The 21435-nt window shown below is 37.2% G+C and overlaps 1 protein-coding gene across 3 annotated transcripts in view; it reads left to right on the top strand.

The window, feature by feature from the left end:
* Positions 1 to 4418: 4418 nt before the first annotated feature.
* Positions 4419 to 21435, top strand: part of LOC131064486 (uncharacterized) — a 113403-nt gene continuing 96386 nt past the window's right edge. For all 3 annotated transcript variants that reach the window (XR_009111285.2, XR_009111286.2, XM_057998644.2), the window contains exons 1-2: positions 4419 to 4844; positions 4941 to 5018. Coding sequence is in view for 1 of the 3 variants with exons in the window: in XM_057998644.2 (XP_057854627.1) it covers positions 4578 to 4844; positions 4941 to 5018 (345 nt within the window). In the remaining 2 variants the exon portion in view is untranslated. The remainder of the gene's footprint in view (positions 4845 to 4940; positions 5019 to 21435) is intronic.

Below are 21435 nucleotides of genomic sequence, written 5' to 3' on the forward strand. Positions count from 1 at the left end.
TTATTCCCTTTTTCAAAATTTAATAAATATTTTTTTATCTATTTAATTCACTAAGCCTTTTCTATCCTAATTTAAATAAATATTTTTTATTTATTCAACTCTCCTTTTTCAAAATTTAATAAATATTTTTTTATCTATTTAAATTCCCCTTTTTCTAAATTAAATAAATATTTTATTTATTTAATTTATGTGGCCCTTTCCTCTATTAATTAAATAAATTCTGTAATTTATTTAATTAATTCATTTAACCTTTTTTTCCTCTTTCATTATCCAATTGACAAGTGGCCCCTTTTCTATCTTAACCACCTCTTTTATTTTATTATTCCCTCTACCTACCCTTCAATCTTAGTTGACCATCTTTATCTCACTTCTTAATCATATCCCTCCATTTTTAAGATGTTCTCTATAAAAGAGGCTTCCTCCTCTCATTTTCATATATCGAATCTTGGAGCATACTTACACTCTATCGAAATCATAGCCTACATCATGTCTATATCATCACAACCACATCTGTTCTTTATTGAGCTCTTGTGCAAGTGTAAAAATTTGAGATCAACCATATCAAAAGAAGATCAATGGAGATAGAGAGCAATGAAGAGAAAACCCATTTGAATGTGTGAAGGTACCATTTGGTTTATTTTATGATTTTGCATGTTTGATGTTTCATTTATGTTTTGTTGAATTTCATTGTATATCTAGGGTTTTGTGGTTGGAACTAGGGTTTGCAATATAAGGTTCAAAATTCAGCATACACAACATGACAAGACATGAATGAGCTAATCCTAAACACATTGCTTGCATGAAGATTGATGTAATTTGCTGCTCCATGGTGTCTAGATCTTGAAAAATATGGTGGAATGAAATGTCACCTTGATGCTCAATGAATGCTTAATGATGATAATGTTTCATAATGAATGCTTGTGATTGAAATTCTTAAGGATGAAAATGAATTGGAAGAATGCTCTTATATGGGGTTCTCAAGGTATTTCCCCAGTTAGGCTAACCTCCAAAGGTCAAATTGAGATATCGTGATCCAAAATCAACTAGCCAAAAATGTGCACTAAGATATTCAAATTCAGTTTTGGTTTGGGGGGACAAGGGTACCCTAGGCACCATTGTCCACCAAAACAAGGTGAATAGGCTAGAGATAGGGTGCACATAGCCCAAGACAGAGGTTTAGACCACCATGTGAACACGTAACACTAATTTCGAGGTAAAATGCTAGATATATGTTTGGATGAGAGCTAAAATGGGTCATAGTAAGGTAGGAGAACAAAAGTGGTGTAAATTATACATGATTACAATTTACAATGCTACATATGTATGTATGCACACACAAGTGTGTGTGTGTGTGTGGGTGTTATATATATATTACATATATACATATATTGCACACACACATATACATATGTGTGTGTGTGTGTGTGTGTGTGTGTGTGTGTGTGTGTGTGTGATATATACAATTTACAATGCTACATATGTATGTATGCACACACACACACACACATGTGTGTGTGTGTGTGTGTGTGCGCGTGTGTTATAGCATATATGTATGTAAATAACATATATACATACATATATATGTATATGTAAATGTAAATTGATATAAAATAGATTTTGAAAAACCATTCACTAGTGTTTATTAAATATTTTTTTATTGTTTATTTATAAAAATATTTTACTCCTCATTCTAATGTCTTTCAAACTAACATATATAAAGAAGTTATAGTATAATAGAAAAAAACAAAACTAAATGATATTTTATTCTCATCTTCAACATAATATTTTACATTATATAATAACTTTTTTTGTCTCGATATAATTAAAAGAAAATTGAAATCCATACAAATTAAAATTAATTATAAAATAATAAACAAAAAATTACATTTTTGACCCACAACCTTTTAAATACAAAGAAATGTCATTTATGAAATTGACAAAAGTGATACAAAGATAATTGAATGCATTAGGTATTATTTGTTTTCTAGTCAAAATGAATAGAGTAAAAAAGATTCCATAAAGTACAATTAATTATGAGTTTAATAACTTATCTTATACTACTAGTCTTTTCACAACTATTATTCAATTAAATGATGATATTTTTAAACAAACATTAAAAAATATGGTCAAGGTATTTTAATTTATTCTTTTATTTAACTATTTTTATTATTTAATGTCATTTGTTTTCCATTTTTTTTTACCTTGGACCTCACAATGTAACCTTCCTCTTTCCCCTCTCTTTTAAACTTGTCTTTATCCACACCAAAACCATTTTTCTTCCTAGACTCTCTATTATTCTAATGATGAATATGGAGTGTGATATGAAATGTTTTACAACACAGCGTAATGAAAAAAAAAACTTGATTTTTTTTTTTTATCGGTAATAGTTTTTGTATTATATTAATGCAAAAATTTAAGCATACATAAATGCAATCTCCCATAGTCCATTTACATACTGTAGACAACAAACCCCCATACTACCCACAACCATACAGTATGTTATAAAAAACCATACAACCTATGTAAGTCCAAAAAAAGACCAGTTCAATGCTGCTCCCGCCAAACCCAAATATTACAGAGATAGTTTAGTTTTAACAGTTAACTGTTATCAGAAAATTTATAAAAGCATCTAAAAACAATGGCCAAATGGCCACTCACTCGCTGTCACCCTGACTCTCCTTCTCCCTTCCCTCCTTGGTGGCCGGAGCTTTACCTCTTGCCGCTTCACATTTCATCTTTGGGATGCAATCTAAACATCCAAAATCGGGGTCACCTTCCAAGCTTGCCAGCAACTGAACAACCCGTCCTTCCTTAAACCTATCTCTTAGGTCTCTATCGGCTTCCATCCGTGCTACCACATGTAATGCCTTTAGGACTTCGTCCGCCCTAATTAGTTTCACACATAGCTTCATAGCTTCCCATCCAATACGAGCACGTTCACGACATTGTTCTTTTGTATCATCCTCCGGCCAACAGACAAAAGGCAACAACTCCTCCTGGTCATCTCCCTCCTTGACACAAATGTCTACTCGAGGCACAACCCACTCCAGAAGTGAGTCAAGATTGAGCAAGTACTCCCCATCAATCAATTTGGTCAATGTGAGTCTAATCTTCTCCACCTCTGACTCAAACTCGTATGCCCATGCTAGAATCAAGGAGTACACTTCCATATTCGTCCGGTATCGATGGTCGACATACACCACCTCTTCTGCAAGCATGAGGCGAGTCGCACTCCACAACTTCTCCACCTTGTAACGAAAAAATCCCTGCATCCTCTTCTCCGTCACCTTGCCCACGAATGGCACCAACTTCTTTTTTGTGCGCAGGGTGAAATTTGCTTCCATAGTCACCTGCAAATTGAAACTGCACCAGCTTCTGCAATGACAATGTCATAAAAGCCACAAAGAAGTGCAATCAATTAATAAAGACACAAACACTAGCTCGCAAACCAAATGGAAATAAATTCCTCCGTCGCCGTTTAGGATGAGTAATGAATGCAGAAGTGATGACATAAATGCCATGAGATTGTACGTAGGATTTGCTGCCATCCTCCACCCACACCAAACCTGCGACCTGCGAAGGATAACTACCACATTCAAAGAGCAAGCGCCAACTTGCGTGATGTACTTGCCAAAAAACTTCCCTCGCTGACGTATTGGAGGCTGCAAGTTCCTAAAAGACTGCATTTAAGACCACCTCCACAATCTTCCATCACCTTTCCACCACTTGGTCGTATAATTGTCCATATCACATCCACTGTTAGATAGCAAATCTGCCACTGCATTTGCCTCTCGCCTGACATGGGAGACACGAAATTCCATAAATGTTTTGAGCTTCTCTCGGATCGTAGACACCCAGCGGTTTATTTTCAAGCATGGAGTGTTGCCTTTAGCAATTGCGTTAATAACTACCCGAGAATCCCCTTCCAAATGCAGCCATTGGACTTTCATATTTAAAGCCAACTTAGTTGCCAGAAGTGCCGCCTGGATCTACGCTTCATTGTTCGTACCATCCTGCAAACATTGTGCTCCTTTGAAGAGGATAGACCCGTTATCATCCCTCGCCACCACCCCAACACCCGAGATTCCCAGATTTCCTCTTGAAACACCATCAAAATTGACTTTTATCCACTCTTTACTAGGTGGTTCCCATTTAATATCCCTTATATCAGAAAAAAGGATCAATCCTTGAGGACCCATTAACAGATATATTATTATTATTATCTATGACCTAATATTCCTCCTTCTAATGTATAAAATAGAAACTAGATATTAAATAATAATTAATAATAACAAATTAAAATGTATTTACAGCTATATTTCATATAAAAGAACACTCAAAAACTTTGTCTATCCAGCACCCATATTGTAGCATTGAACAATTAACTAACACGGTCAATACTACTACAATACTGCTAAGCATCATAAGACCTAACTTTCCGATCGCGAGATCATTGTAGATGATCATGCCATGTCATGAAAGTTCCATTGTGAAAACCGTGATGAAATAAATGGTGTTGAGAATTGAATAAATGTTGTGATGAGAATTCAAGTACGTGCTGGAATTGAAAGCGAAGAATGGTGTTAGAGATGAAATCAGTAATGTGTTCACCTGCTGCGAATCGAAAGTCCTTCCTGTCTGCTCTAATCTTCACGAGACGTCCTCACCGTTGTAATAAAAATAGTCACAGTATACCATGGACATGGGGAAGAAGAGAGAATTATTGTGCAGCAGCCATGGTGGCAGAAAAGGCCTCCATTTGTTCAGCTGATGAATTGCATTATTTAAATGTGCCCAACTCTGATTGGACCTTAGCTCTCTGGCGCTACAATCCTCCACCGCAGGTCGGCATTATTATTTCCATTTACTTTATCTATATTCATTGCTACTAAGGATTTTATTTATTTGTTCGGATAGTGGCATGTGTACGGATGTTTCAGGCTCCTTCCAGAAATCATCCTGTTCTTCTTCTCTCTGGCGTCGGAACGAATGCCATTGGGTACGACCTTTCTCCTGGGGTATGTATATAGCTCTATCCCATTCTTCTTTTCTTTGTAACAAACAGATACTGTGACACTGAGTCAGATTATGAACACACCATGCTTAAACAACTCCTAAAATTTTTCTTTTCACCATTTATGTGCACTTCATCTCTTTTCTAGTATTCTCCCAAGTCGACATGGAGCCTTGAGGTGAAAGTACCCTATGTGTGCTAGAACAATCCTTCGGCCTGTTGTTTTAGCACTCTTTAACCCTCGAACGAACATTGTCAGCGGTTTCAGCAATGTCTTATGATCCTTCTCTAGCTTGAGATTGTTTTCATATGATGAAACTTACGAGATTCCTGTTACTGGCAGGTTTGAAACCAGGCGCCATATTTCACTATGTAAGGTTTTTGTTCTACTATTATTCCCAAATTTCTAACTTTTAACTTAATTTGGCATAGCCTTAGTCTACATTTTTTATTTTATTTTCTGAATTCCCTTCACCCAGTGACCTTCGGTGTCACAACTGAAGGGTATCTCTTCTGTCAAATTTTCACTGGACTTGACCTTATGTTTCACTTCCACTGCTTTTGTGTCATTTTTATCGTGACCTGCGACTTGCAATCTACAACCAACCTTGTCCGACGGGGTATGCCACGCTCAGCGAGTTGGATGTAATAGTTTAACCAGTCATGTCTTCTGAAGATTTAAACCCACGTTGATTTCGAAGGTCCAGTCCTCTACTCACGGGAGTGTATTGTGTGTAACAAAACTTAAGCGTGCATAATTAGAAGTGTTTTTTCTCCTTTTCGCTTTTTCTAATCTCTGGGAAGCGAGCTTTAAATCCTTCAACTTTAGGTAAAAATCTACTGAGACTTGAACTGACCCTCATCACTTATTCCCCTTAAGACATGCTCAAGCCTCAATGCAGTCACTAAGAGTGGAATCTTAGCTTGCTTTACATGAACCAAACACCTCTGTCATTCAATCACAAGATTCGCAACCACTGCAAATACACATGATCAGAAACAACAGCACATACTTTGATTTGACAAAAATAGAGAATATAGTAATTTGTTAATAGCATAGAGATATGGACGTTATTTTGCAAAACATATAATGTACCCAAATTTTGCCCTAATTGAAGTGGGGTAGGGGTTAGAGATACCTGTCACTTTGATTGAAACCCTGCAAGTAAATTAGGAAATACACATAATCATAATTCATTAAATAGATCTATTAATTAGGAAACACCAAGCATACATATAATAAAGCATAATCCTAATTACAAGATTAAATTATGCTTGAGAGAGTTCAATCATAGAAGGGCAAGAATAGGGTGACTAGATAGGGTGCCCTAGAGACTCTACCCTAGGCCCAAGGGCGGACCTTATCCCCCCTTGCTCTCATGTGGCCCGTGCCATCCATATGAGGTGGAATACCTAGTGAGGTATCGTATAACCGTTCCCCTTAATCTTGTTACCCGTATCCTACATCTCATGATTAATGCATCCTTTCACCATGATAGAGAGCATGAGGGCCATCACAATAGGGTGCCCTGAAAGTCTATCCTTCATAGGCCCAAAGGCAGTACCCTCCGTACCCCTTTGGCCTCATGGGACTCCCTGGTCTTATACCATGAAGTGGCGTACCTAGAAGATAACCCCAACACCGTTCCCCTACTTGTACTTCCCCAATTTCTCTACCATGGCTGGTTATATTCAGAACACATGAAGAGTTCCAGTATTATGCACAAATTCTACATAAACAACAGGAAGATATTAATTAATGTTTGCTGTGATATACATACAGTCATAAACATACAGCCTATTATAAGCAGTTATAAACAGTCAGATTTATATTAGAGACAGTAATAGGCAGTTATAAACAGTCAGATTTATATTAGAGACAGTCATGCATGTTATAAACAGTTATAACCAACAGTATATTATTAATCATCAATGAGCAGATAACATTCATCATGCTGTGCATAAAGAACTCATACCCCAACCCATAAGTATATTCGAACTACTATATATTTAGTTACTAACATTTAATCTAATTCCGTTCGATGGTTACATATACTCCCCTTTCCAAATCTGCAGATAACACATTTATGGTCTGCTGTTTATACTCAAACTTCTGCATTTTAGGATGGCATCCCATATCCTCCTTTCTTCCCTTTTTGTCTGCTCTAGAATGGAATCCCCTTCCACTCTCCTTCTCAAATGAAACCTTCTCCCCCTTATAACTTCCAATGTGAGGGACAGTCATACCCCTTCATCATGCCTTCCCTTTGCAAGGCTCACAACTTTTCACAATTACCACCCCTTCAAAATGCCACAACCTTTTGTCATTTCTGTCCTTAAAAGTCACTTCCTTATTTTCTGCCCATTCCTTTCTTCTTCCGTAATCCCTATGCTCCATTCTTTCTTCCTTTTCTCCATTCCCCCCCCCTCAGACTTCTACATTTTAGGATGGCATCCCATATCCTCCTTTCTGCCCTTTTTGTCTGCTCTAGAATGGAATCCCCTTCCACTCTCCTTCTCAAATGAAACCTTCTCCCCCTTATAACTTCCAATGTGAGGGACAGTCATACCCCTTCATCATGCCTTCCCTTTGCAAGGGTCACAAACTTTCACAATTACCACCCCTTCAAAATGTCACAACCTTTCATCATTTCTGTCCTTAAAAGTCACTTCCTTATTTTCTGCCCATTCCTTTCTTCTTTCTTAATCCCTATGCTCCTTTCTTTCTTCGTTGTCTCCATTCCCCCCCTCTATATTAATTGCTTACTCTTTTTATACCTTCATATCTCATTGAGGAGATACATGTCTTTGGAAAGAGATATCCCTTTGAAAGTGTCATGTCTCCTCATTGTTGTCTTATTTAATTTAGATCTGCACTTCTGATTGTAGACTAAAATTGTTGTTTCGAATGAAGTTCTCTTCTCCCTTTTATACCTCATGTTTGAGGAGGTCACAACTTTTCATTTCATGCCTTTTGAGCATTCATTAAACTTAACTAAATTTTAATTATTTTAATTTTATTCTTTTATATTTCAATTTAATTTTTTATTTTTCTCCTTTTAATTTTATTATTAATATTTATTATTAATCCTGTTTCAAAATGGGGACATTACAGTCCGCTCTTCCCAAAATTGCTTGTCCTCAAGAAATGATTATGGAGTGTTTCTTTGGAAACACATATGGAATAAATTTGATGTTAACACATCAAACACAATTTAAGACATAAGGCATACTTTAGGAGGGCACACATACAGATGAAGTGGTCATGCTGAAAACATGACAGACATGGAGCAAACACATAAATACACATAAGACACAAGTGATACATGAGAAAGGTACTTGTGGAGTAAGCATGCTGTAAATCGTCAATGATGAAGCAAATACACTTATGATACGTAGCATCAAGACACAAAGCTTACATGAGAAAGGTATACATATAAAACTGTAATGTCCCTATTGGACTAAGAAGAAATGTTGGAACTATTCTTCCTATTTCCCCTTCTTAATATGTCAAATGAATATGAATTAAGCAATGAATGGAAGATAAATGAATATAGATGTATTCTCTGATATATACTTAATGATAAAATACATGCACCATAATTTCTGAAAATTGTAATGTCTGATTTACGATTATGATGGCAATTGTAATATCTGATATGCAAACACATAAATACACATAAGACACAAGTGATACATGAGAAAGGTACTTGTGGAGTATGCATGCTGTAAATCATCAATGATGAAGCAAATACACTTATGATACGTAGCATCAAGACACAAAGCATACATGAGAAAGGTATACATATAAAACTGTAATGTCCCTATTGGACTAAGAAGAAATGTTGGAACTATTCTTCCTATTTCCCCTTCTTAATATGTCAAATTAATATGAATTAAGCAATGAATGGAAGATAAATGAATATAGATGTATTCTCTGATATATACTTAATGACAAAATACATGCACCATAATCTCTGAAAATTGTAATGTCTGATTTACGATTATGATGGCAATTGTAATATCTGATATGCAATGGATCTATGCAATGTGGACGGTGAATTTATAATGTCCCCTTGTAAATTTTGACTGTGACAGATTTACTGAAGTCTTGCTTTGTCTAAATTCTGAATTTTGCTTGCTTGTGCGATCTATCTTCTCTTGTGATTCCCACTTCTCCTTGGCACCCGATGGCTTCTCTTAAACTCCTGATTGCTGTAGTGTGGCTTCTTGAATGCTGGTAATATAGTGTGTTGAATGACTATCGTCAATGTTGATGCTTATATCTTATCATCGAGCGAAGAGATATGTCTCTTCCAACGGATATCCTTTGGCTTCGTGTCCTTTGCTCTTAACTAGCCTTGAGTTGATCACATCACTTGGAGATTATCAACAACTTAACTCAACTTCACCCGAACTTAATTATTCCTCAATCCACCTGATATTGTGTTGGGATTGCTGCCTTATTGCGGATGTAGATCACTAGCCTGCATTATCGTCTATGGGAAAATCGTGAAGTCTTAAGTGAAGACGATTTTCCAAGTGTTTGTGTCTTCTTATTCATGATGGGGTCGTGACATAGCTCCCGATTGATAAAATTGTTATTTACGGTGATACGCTGCACTTCAGGGTTCTTATTTGGTTGGGGATATCACAGTCTCCCCCTCTTGAATTTGCTTGGCCTCAAGCAATTTAGGATTCCCTCCACCTTGTCTTTTGTTTCTGGATAACCCTGCACACAGGTTAGAAATTTCTATACAAGACATACAACTCTATATATCAAAGAAATGATGGATTTAGAAAGACTAATATTTAATTGCTATTGCATGTATTGTAGCTTGGACTAATTGGGCTTCCTTGAGCCATTTCTACACCAAGCTTAAGAGGAATTGTTCTCTACAATTCTCTTACACTACTTGGCGGCTTAAGTTGGCCTTCATACTAGTCTTTGATCATATTAGGAAGGAATGGTGACTTCCCTTAGCCATTTCTATGTTGGTATTTTGGTTTGGTTTTGTCATTGATGTCAACACCTACTAAAACACTAGCACTTTGGAGATCCAGCAACATTCACCGGCAAGCAACTATTGCACATTTACTGGTATATGGTTCACCGACAGGATATAGTGATCACCGACGCTCGGAATTATGTGGAAGACACTTGGTGATGTCGAAGACATTGTTTGGACATCTTGTCCTGGAGTTTTGTTCGTTGGTATATTCATATTTGCATATTTGCTTTTACCGGCAAATAGGTCCAGGGTTACCTAGGGTTACACCGGCAGGTTTATCTTTTCCAGATCAGCATGGCACGCTATGGAGATGATTAATTATTGTTGTAAATGCATTAAGTCGACATGTTCAATCGGTTATTGCATCGGATATTATATTGTTTGTAAAATGTTTTTATTGTAATATCTTGTAGAGCCGACCTACTAAAATTGGTCTTAGGTTATGGTATAAATGTAAGATCTTATTTGTAAGATCAAGTGTGGAATGCGAAAAAGAATTGCGTGAAGGTATATGCGAGATTAAGCAGAGCTATACACGAAGACATCATTTGAAGGTGAAGCTAGGTTTTTGTGAAAGCATATCAGCATTACACCGGTACTGAATCTAGCATATGAAGATGCTATCTTGTGCAGTACATTCTTATTGGATTTAACCATCCAACTGTAGTCAGTGTGACTCCCATTTTGTGATTGAGCAGTGAGCTCTAGGCTGTTGGCCTTTCTGCATGTGTAGACCCCATTTATGTACACTTACTATCTGCAGTAGTATCATCTGATTGTGGGTAAGGTTTCCCACCGTGGTTTTTCCCCTTACAGGGTTTCCACGTACAAATATTGGTGTTATGTGTTGTGGATGACTTTGTGTTTATGTTTCATGCATTAATCTTTACCGGTATAGCAATTAACTGTTAACACTGTCTACCGGCATACTTAACTGGTTTACCGGTATTAAGCATTAAGTTGGTTAAGTTGTAATTGGTTTAAATTTAGTTGACAACTGATTCACCCCGCCCCACCCCCCCCCCCCCTTCAGTTGTCTCCGGGACCTAACATTCTACACCAAGCCTAAGAGACTTTCCTACTCTGCTTGGCGGCTCAGGTTAACCCTTTGTGCCATTCTCATTCCCTTCTTGGGAAGAAATGGGAAGCCTATTTGGAGCCATTTCTACACCAAGCCTAAGAGAGGCTGTTCCCTACAACCCTTTTACTCCACTTGGCGGCTCATGTTTTCTGTCCACATTCTCACTTCCCTACCTACTCTTTGGGAAGAAATGGGGCCTTGATTGAGCCATTCTTACACCAAGCATCTACTCGGCGGCCCTTGCTAGCTTGACCACCATTCTCACCTCCCTCTTTTTTGGTTGTTGTCACCAAATTGCTTAACTTCTTAAGGTAAGGCTTTTAAGGATCTAATTGTTCTAGGATGGGCCTTTTCATGAGTCAGTCATCCTGAATCCCTGATCATTCTAACTTTTGCTCATATCTATATGCATTATTAACTCTTTAGGCAATTTGATTAATGATCTATACGTTCTTACAATGATGCTACTTATGATCTTCAATACAATAATGCTGACCCATATAGGGTACTATTCATTTATATTCAAGCTAATTTTGTTTTCTTTGAATGTTTTAATATCCTCTTCTTTTTCCCAAGTGGTGTCTTTCGCTGGTAGTCCCCTCCATTTGATTTGTAGTTCAATGATAGTTCTATCTCTTAATTTCTTCACCCTAGCGTCTAGGATGATTTTGGTTCTAGTATGAGTTTTCCTTCATCATCAAGAGGTGGTAATTCTGCACATGGGACAACTTGCTGCCCTAAGACCTTTTTGAGCCTTGATACATGGAAGACGTTGTGGATTTTTTTACCTTCAGGAAGCTCTAACTCACAAGCTACTTCACCTACTTTCCTTAGAACCTTGTATTGTCCATAGAATTGGGGTTTGAGTTTTTTTGCACCACTGGATTTGATTGTTGATTGTTTGTAAGGTTGTAATCGTAAAAACACCAAGTCTCTTGCTTCTAATGTCCTCTCCACACGGTTTCTGTCAACGTATTGCTTTTGCTGATTCTGGGCATGATGAATGTTCTCCTTGAGGGTGTTCATGATATCTAGGCTTTGCTGGACAAAATCTTTAGCTCCAGGTACTCTGCTATCTTGGATGATGCTCCCAAATGACGTGGCTTCATATCCATATAAGGCTTTGAATGGGCTCATCCCTTTAGACATGTGATGAGTGGTATTGTAACAGTACTCTCCTAGATGCAACCACTTAAGCCATGCATTTTTCTGCCCAGTAACATAGTTTCTTAAATATCCCTCATCCATTTGTTGACAATTTCTGCTTGCCCATTTGTTTGTGGATCATAGCTGGTGCTAGGGGTGAGTTTTGTTCTTGCTAACCGAAAGAGATCTTGCCAAAATTGACTAAGGAAACAGTTGTCCCTGTCACTGACTATGTTCTTGGGTAAACCATGGAGTCTAAAAATCTCTATGAAGAATACTTTTGCTATTTGGTTGCCTTATTCTAGATATTGCAAAGAAATGGGCGTACTTTGTAATTCTATCTACTACCACATAAATACAATCTTGCACCTTGGGTAAACTTGTCATAAAATCCATTGAGATGCTTGTTGTCCTCATTTTTGTTTTAAAAAATGAAGGACCATTACATAATTTTTTTGTGAAAAAATGAAAATTTTACTCTATGGCACGCTTACCGAGGTAGACTTTCGACTAATCCTTGGACTGGCTTAATCCTCATGCCATCCTCGAACTACGATTCGAATTTCGTCACATTCTGGATTCGTTTGCTATGTCTTTCCTTCAATTTTGGGTTTTTCCTCCCTGTCTGCAGGTGGAGAATTTTCCTTGAACTGCAAGTTTTAATGATTTCCATTGTTTTGGTTTTTGTAGGGAAATTTTTGGCTAATTACAAGTGCACTTTATTGAAAAATAAAAACTTGTAATTTGCTTTTTATTTCCCCTTTGATGCTTTTTGGCCTTTTCAGTTAAAATAGGGATTTTTTGGTTAAGTTACAAGTAAACTTGTAAATTCTTTTCTAGAACCCCTACTTTAATGGTTTTTGCTTGTAATAGGGATTTTAAACCTCTATTACATGTGTGTAAGTGAATTATAACTTGTTGTAGGGATTTTATTTTCCCTTTACAAGTGATTTTAAACTTGCACATCTCTCTCCAAAACTCGATTTTGCCTAGGAATGAGAAAAGTGACATTTAAAACTTGCTATTTGGTCCAAAAAACCCGATTTTGCCTATAAAGTGCATTTTTGAGGATTTTAAACATGTAATTGCATTTTAAAAACCCGATTTTTGCCTTATTGATGAAAAAGTGCAATTTTAAACTTGTTATTGCATCCCAAAAACCCGATTTTCTCCAATTCATGCTATTTCGAACTTGTCATTCTCTCCCAAAAACCTGATCAGCAAGGAAAAACGTTTTTTGAGGATTTTAAGCAAGTTTTTGTGGAGAAATTTTTGGAGGTAGAAGGTGTTTAGGATTCCTTCCTATTCTCATGCATTTTTAGACATCTTTCACGCCATTTGGGGGTTTTAGATTGTTGTTTTTTCTCCTTCAAAACCTACCACGTGGTTCCTTGAATCCACTTTTTGAGGGATCTTTACTCCACGAAGCAGCAATCTCGCAAGTCGTTTTTGCATCTCTTGCTTATGCGTTGGAGTTAGAGGGAGATTTGGCCACTTTTCGTGCCATTTTATTAGCATTGGTGCCACGTTTTGCTGCCCAAGGCGTTTTGGTAAAACGTGGCTAGGGTTTTGGAATGTGGTTAATTTCTTTTTAAGAGTTCTCCTTCCTTCTTTCAAAGATTGATCATCTTTTTGAAGAGGCATTTTCAGTTTGAAACAAGGTTTGATTTCTTTTTTTTCTTTTTTTCATTTTCTTGTTTTCTTGTCTTCTTGTTTTTCCTTTTTGGTTGTAAATTTGTATTTGATTATTTTGCCCCAAAAATCGGTTTTGTGATAGAGATTTTCCCCTTGCAAGGCAATTTGTGAATTGCATTGTTCTTTTCCATTTTCCCTCTTTACTTGTATTCGGGATTTTAAATCCCGATTGCAAGTTGGATGAAAATAATTGTTCTTCCCTTACGGTTAAAAGAATTTAACCATCTTTGGTTGAAATTCCAAGTTGCAAAGATGAAAAATACCCATTCTTTCAAAATCGGGTTTTTAGAACCGGATTACATGTTGAAAGTTCTTCCCATTTTCTTGAAGACAATCTTCCCAAAATCTTTTCATTTTCACTCATATTCATTTCCATCATCTGTACATACCATTTCATCCACTCATTTCACACCTTCATTCATTTTCCCCATTTAAAGTCTACCTGCGGTCAGCCATCCAAAACCCGAAATTGGTCCAAAATGCACTCAAAAAACACTTGAAAATGAGTTCTAAAGGTCCAATTACAAGTGCAAATTTGTAGTTACCCATTACACATATGAAGTTGCATGTTTGTTCCCCGCAATTGTAAGTTAATGCTCTTGTTTTCCCCACACATGTAATGCAACTTCCAAACCCGAAATTCACTTGTGAGTCCATTTTCGCATCAATTTATCTCTTCCCTTGTCAGTTCGGTTTGCACACACAATCTACCAAATCAATGGATTAAGGCATGGGCCTTATTTTGCAAGCGAATTTCAAGATTGGAGGATGATACAAAGAATAGATACAACAACAATTCATGGTTGAGAGCATAAAATGCTTTCAAGACAAAGATGGTATGACATGAAAAGAGGAAGACAACCCTTTCCCTCCTGAAAAGATAGTACTACCCCAAGCAAGAAGACAAGGATACAAGTTCTCGTTCCGGTTCAAGATGTCTTTACCAATCTAGAATACTTCAAGTTCTAGCATCCTAAAGCGATGTGAAGATCATCACAGACAAAGGATGATGCAGTTAGAGTCGTGTCTTTAGACACATGGAATAGTTTTAGTTATGCATTTGTAATTTTGTTTTGACTAGTTACATGTAAAAAAATAACTTTGTAATTGCAAGTTAACTCATTACTTGCACTTTTGTAATTACATGTAAAGCAACTACAAGTTGTGTTCAATTAGGAGTGTAGTTGGAATAAGTCTTAGTTAGTTATTGAATAAGTCTTGGTGGTTGAGAGAATCTCTCAATTTAGTTAGGATCCTCCCACCTTTTTCTCAAGGCTCCTCTTCTATAAATACTTGAGGGGTCTATTGTAATATTTATCTTTTGGAAAGCAAGCAAAAACTTTGCCAAATTTACAGCAAAGAAGTCTTTGAGCTTTCATGTGTAAATTCAAGAATTGAAAGAAATATAAGGAAATTGTTCAAGCTTTGAGTCTTTGTGCTACATACTTGAGTTTGTGTTCTATATTATCTTTCTTGCAAGTGTTTCTTAAAGAGCTTAATCACATCTGATTTGCAGTCTTTGTGCTGCAAGTAGTTGAGGTTAATATAGATTAAAATAAATATTTTGTTGAGAGAAGCTGCAAGTCTTTGTGCTTTCACTTGTTCTTAGGAGAATTTAAGAGTAGATTTTGTGAGAAATAGCTGTAAGTCTTTGAGCTTATACTACTTCCCATTGTTTTAAGTAGAAAAGAATAAGATATTCCAGTCTTTGAGCTGTTATAATTTGTTCTTTATAGCATTAGTATAGAAAAGGGTAGATAGGATTTCACATAATCAAGTCTTTGAGCTTGATATTGCTGTCCCGTCACGAAGGAAGTGACGGAAGTCTTTGCGCTTTCAGGAAACTTCATTTCCTTTCTCTCATTTCATTTTGAAAGTGGTTACTGCTGTTTATATCAAATCGCTATCCTTTTCTGTGAAGAGAAAAAGGATATTGTCTTTCTTGAAAGAAGAAGAAAGATTGTTGTCCCATCCTATTTTATTTTCAAAGTTGTAGTTAGATAGGGGGAGCCTTCCCTTAATTATGAGAGTTTTACTCACACGCTGTGGTGGAAACCACAATTTTGTATATTTCCCCAAGTGTACAAAATTTTCAACCAACAATGCTTTTCCAGTTCTGGTTTGGAATGAGGAGTGGTTGTAATAGATCTGCTGGGTGACCTTGCTCTGTCTTATTTTGTTGGATGTCATACATTCTTGCACATGGTTGAGAACATCCTTCTTTAGTCCTTTCCATGAATATCTTTCCCCGATCTGCTTGTATGTCTTGTAGTAACCCTGGTGTCTTGCCAAGGTGTTGTCATGGTATTCTTTCGTGATCTTACTCTTCATTTTTGAGTGTAACGGAAGGTATATTCTACCTTTGTATAATGTCTTCCCAAACCTTGCATTCATCATTCGACATCTTTCCTTTTAATATTTCATTGGCCTGTGGATCTTTGGCATATTCCGCGATGATGTCATTTTTCCATTCCGCTTAAATGATAGTAATGGTGTTTAGGCAAGGTTGCCTTGACAGGGCATCTACTACCACATTATTGGATCCTTTGACATATTCAATGTCAAAATCATAAGCTTGGATTTTACTTACCCACTTATGTTGGCGATCATTCAGGTCCTTTTGATTCATAAAGTAACGTAGGCTATTATGATTAGTTATGGCATGGAATTTCCCACAAACTAGGTATTGCCTAAACTTAGCCAAGGCATGCATGATGGCCAACATCTCTTTATCATAAATTGAAAAATGTCTTTCAACTTCTGTAAGCTTCCTGCTTTCAAATGCTATGGGATGTTTTCTTTGCATGAGAACTGCTCCGATTACTTCCCCAGAAGCATCACACTGTAACTTGAATGGTAGGGTGAAATTAGGGATGGCTACAACCGCGCATAAGCTCATGGTTTCTTTTAGTTGTTCAAACACTTGTTGTGCTTTGTCATTCCACATGAAGGCTTCTTTCTTAGTCAAGTTTGTGAGAGGGGCTGCAATTTTGGAGAACCCCTTTACAAAACGCCTATAGTAGCTGCATAGTCCCACAAAACCCGTAAGTTGTGTCAAGGTCTTGTGTTTTGACCACTCCTTGATAGCTTTGATCTTTTCCTCATCTAGGCTCACACCGTCGTCATTAATCTTATGGCCCAAGTAGAGTATTTCCTTCATGCCAAATTCACACTTGGAAACTTTAGCATATAAGGATTCTGTCTCTAATATATTTAGAATTTCTTCAATATGTTGGAGATACTCCTCCCTTGTTCTATTGTAGATAAGAATGTCATTAAAAAATACAAGATTTTCCTTAATTGCTGACAAAAGATATGGTTCATACAGGATTGGAAAGTGGCTGGTGCATTTGTAAGACCAAAAGGCATAACTAAGAATTCAAAATGCCCATAATGACGCTTGAAGGCGGTCTTGGGTACATCTTCTTTCCTCATCATTATTTGATAATAACCCGACCGTAGATAAATTTTTGAAAAATATTGGGCTCCATGAAGCTCATCGATCAATTCATCTATCCTTGGTATAGGGTATCTGTTCTTAATTGTTTTCTTGTTGGGTAATCTGTAATCTATGCACATCCTCATAGTGCCATCCTTCTTCGTGACTAGAACAACCGAAGATGCAAAAGGGCTACAACTTGGTTGAATATGCCCCATTTCTAATAGCTCTTTGATAGTTCTCTCAATTTCTTCCTTGAATCTTTGAGGATGCCTATAGGGAGTGGTAATCACTGACTTGGCCCCTTCCAGTTCTATTGAGTGTTCAAAACCTCTTCTTGGTGGAAGACCTAATGGAATATCGTCAAGGACCTTTTTATGCTTCCTCAAAATGGGTTGAATGTGTTAGGATAACTAGTGGACAACTGAGAGAGGGGGGTGAATCAGTTGTCAACAAATTATGAAACTTTAAGCACACAAAACCTTTTATTAGGAATGCATAAACCAAATATCGGAATAACTGATATAACAATTAAGCACAAACATAAATCACATAACAATTACCATCCATCCACAATACATAACACCGAGATTTGTACGTGTAAAACCCGGTAAAGAGAAAAACCACGGTGGGAAGCCTACCCACAGTCAGATAATACTTCTGCAGTAAGTATGTGATTACAATAAGAGGGGCCTGCACATGCAGGAAGGCCAATAGCTTAGAGCGCACTGCTCATCATAAAAGGAGCCTCACCGACTACAAAAGAAATCCAAACTACAATCCGGAAAGATGAATGAATTGTAAGAATAGTATCTCCTATGCATGAGTACAGTTTTGGTTAGGCTCAATACCGGAGGTCTTAAACCGCTTACACAAACCCAATTCGATTACCTATGATCGACCAAAACCTCTGCATATGATTATAACCTTATTCGCACACAGATAATCCCATAACCCACGTATCACGATCTACAAAGAGATCTTACATCATATTTATACCAACCCGGGACCTAAACAGTTAGGTCGACCACCTAAAAGATAATACAATAAATCCGTTACATAATCCCGCAAACCAATGATAAACCAAGTCGGCCTAAGACTGAAACAACATAAACCAAACAATAAATCCAATCGGTAACGCATCAGGAGCATCAACCAACACGTTACATAAACCGGTCCATAACCTAGTAGAATAGCATAGAATAGAATAGGTCCGTTGCTAATTGCAACACCACCGATCAACTGGAACACGAACATGATAACCATCAGCATCCTGATAACCTTCTAGAAGCCACACCGACACCACTTATCGGATTCATCAAAAGATCTTCAACAAAGCTTTGCCGATAAAGCCCTTACCGGTAACCAAAAGGCTTACTAAAACAAATGATAGCTTTCGGATCATCAAATCCCGAACCAACTGAATGTGATACGCATCAGGAACACATGAATAACCAATCCAAACCAATTCCACAAACCGGAACATACCGGAGAAGATCTCCAGATCAACATCATAATCCAACCACTCTACCGAAACCCGGTAGACAACAAAACAACTAGTGTTGACATTAATGTCAAACATCAATGCAACACATAATCAATTCCTCCTTAAATTGCCAACATTCTCCCCCTTTGGCATTGATGGCAACACTAGATGTGAAAAACATCCAAGTGCCAAGAAATGCCAAACAAGTCTCCCCCAAAGGAAGACATCCAACAATCTCCCCAAAATGATATGACAATAAAGTTCTGAACCAACAGACCAAACTCCCCCTGTGAATGATATCCTTGTTAAGCTCTGTTTTTCAAATATATATCTTTCCCCCTTTGACATCAATGCCAGAAATCTGCCATAAACATCAAAGAAAAATCATAAATCCTCTGAACCACACAACTGACTACTCCCCCTGAGTAGTAGCACCAACTCATCAATCCGGAATGAATGATAGTTCTGATAATGCATGCCGGACTGATGCCAATCAACATCACTCAAGTCTCTATCGGAGGGGCAAAGACCCCCAATTTGTCTCTGAAGTACTCAAATGATTCTTTAGGCAAAGGTTTAGTGAAGATATCTGTAATCTGCTCTTTAGTGTTCACATAAACCAGTCTGACTTCATTTGCTCTTACCTTCTCCTTCAGAAAATTATACTTCATAGAAATGTGCTTTGTCTTTGAATGAAATACTGGATTCTTTGATATGTCAATAGCAATAGAGTTATCATAGTGAATAACTATCGGTTCATTGCAATTTACCCTTATATCCTTCCAACATTTGCTTTATCCATAGAACTTGTGTACAGTTAGTAGCAACAACAACATACTCAGATTCAACAGTAGATAAAGAAGTACATGACTGTTTCTTGCTGATCCATGAAACAAGTTTCTTTCCAAGAAAGAAAGTTCCATCGGATGTGCTTTTCCGGTCATCAACATCTCTAGCCCAATTTGCATCTGTATATGCATAGTGTAAAGTCATCATTTTTAGGATACCACAAACCATACTCAGTTGTTCCTTGCAAATACCTGAAAATCCCTTTCACCGCACTCTCATGATTCTCTCTAGGATCACTCTGATATCTTGATACAATACAAACTACATTCATTTTATCCGGTCTAGTCTGAGTTAGATATAACAAACCTCCAATCATAGATTTATACCTTGCAGGATTTACCGGAGCTGATGCATCTTTCTTTGTCAATTTCTCACTTGTAACCATAGGAGTACCAACCAGTTTAGAATTTTCCATACCAAATTTCTTCAACAACTCTCTAGCATACTTAGTTTGACAGATGAAAATACCTTTATGTTGGACATAATGGATCACTGAGAGGGGGGTGAATCAGTGATTTAAACCCTTTTCCTTCAGCAAAGAGATACCAGTAATATATAAGACAAACTGAGTGCTAACCGGTAACTTAAACAATGCGAGCAGAGTGTGTGAAAGGACTTGCTAAAACATTAACATAACACATGCACAAGAATACATCACACAACACCAAATATATACGAGGAAAACCTAATGTGGGAAAAACCTTGGTGAGAATAGCTGCTAGAGATCTTCTGCTCCAATCCAACCTCACAATGAATCTCTGATTACAATATTTAGGGCATCAACCCAAAGAGCACCAACCCCTGCACAATTTATAGGCTACAACCTAAAGGAGCTACAACCCCTGCACTAAGCTACAACTTAGTGAAAACAATATATAACTCAGATATACAAATGAAATCACTGTTGCAAATGAAGTTTTGCAACCTTACAATATTCTCCTCTGCCGGTTTCAGCCTTACCGGTTTGTATACTCTCCACTCAGTATGCAACTTGACTTTGTTGATCACTTTTCTCAATCTCCTCTCACAATTACTTCCTTCTCTCAACACACACTCAATCACTCTTAATCAAGCACAACTTCTGCCGGTTTGTCACCTCTGTGTTAAATGCACTCTCCACCGGTTGTTCCTTATATCGGTTTACTCTGCTTCTTCTTATCGGTCAATACTTCGCTCCTAAACACTTGAAGTGTTTATCTCTTTGGCTCTCAACAATTTCACACTTGTCTTCACACTTATAGCAGCAGCAATCACAGTCTCAAGTCATCATATTTAAACTTGAGCTTTCTCACCAAGAATCAATTCAAACTTGGGGCGGTTAGGGTTTCCTTCACCCGACAAAATCTGCATGAGATCCGATCTAGTTTCTCTTGGATCGATCACTTGTACTCGAGGAATGCATTTGTACACGTTTTCCATTATCCAATGCATACTTGCTAAAGATAGCAATCTCGTACATGATTTTCTACCTTGAAATCTGTCGACTCATAAAAAGCTCAGTTGTTTCCTTCTCGAGATCTTCTTGCAGTCTGATTTCTTTGCTTTGATCCAGGCGCCAACTACTCTCTGATCTTTCTCTGTCATTCTTCTTGTTGTCCTCATTTTTATTTTAAAAAATGAAGGACCATTACATGAAATTTTTGTAAAAAAAAGAAAATTTTTACTCTATGGCACGCTTCCTGAGGCAGAATTTCGACTAATCCTTGGACTGGC

The sequence above is a fragment of the Cryptomeria japonica genome, chromosome 1 (genome assembly GCF_030272615.1).
Source record: "Cryptomeria japonica chromosome 1, Sugi_1.0, whole genome shotgun sequence".
NCBI classification, from domain to species: Eukaryota; Viridiplantae; Streptophyta; class Pinopsida; order Cupressales; family Cupressaceae; genus Cryptomeria; species Cryptomeria japonica.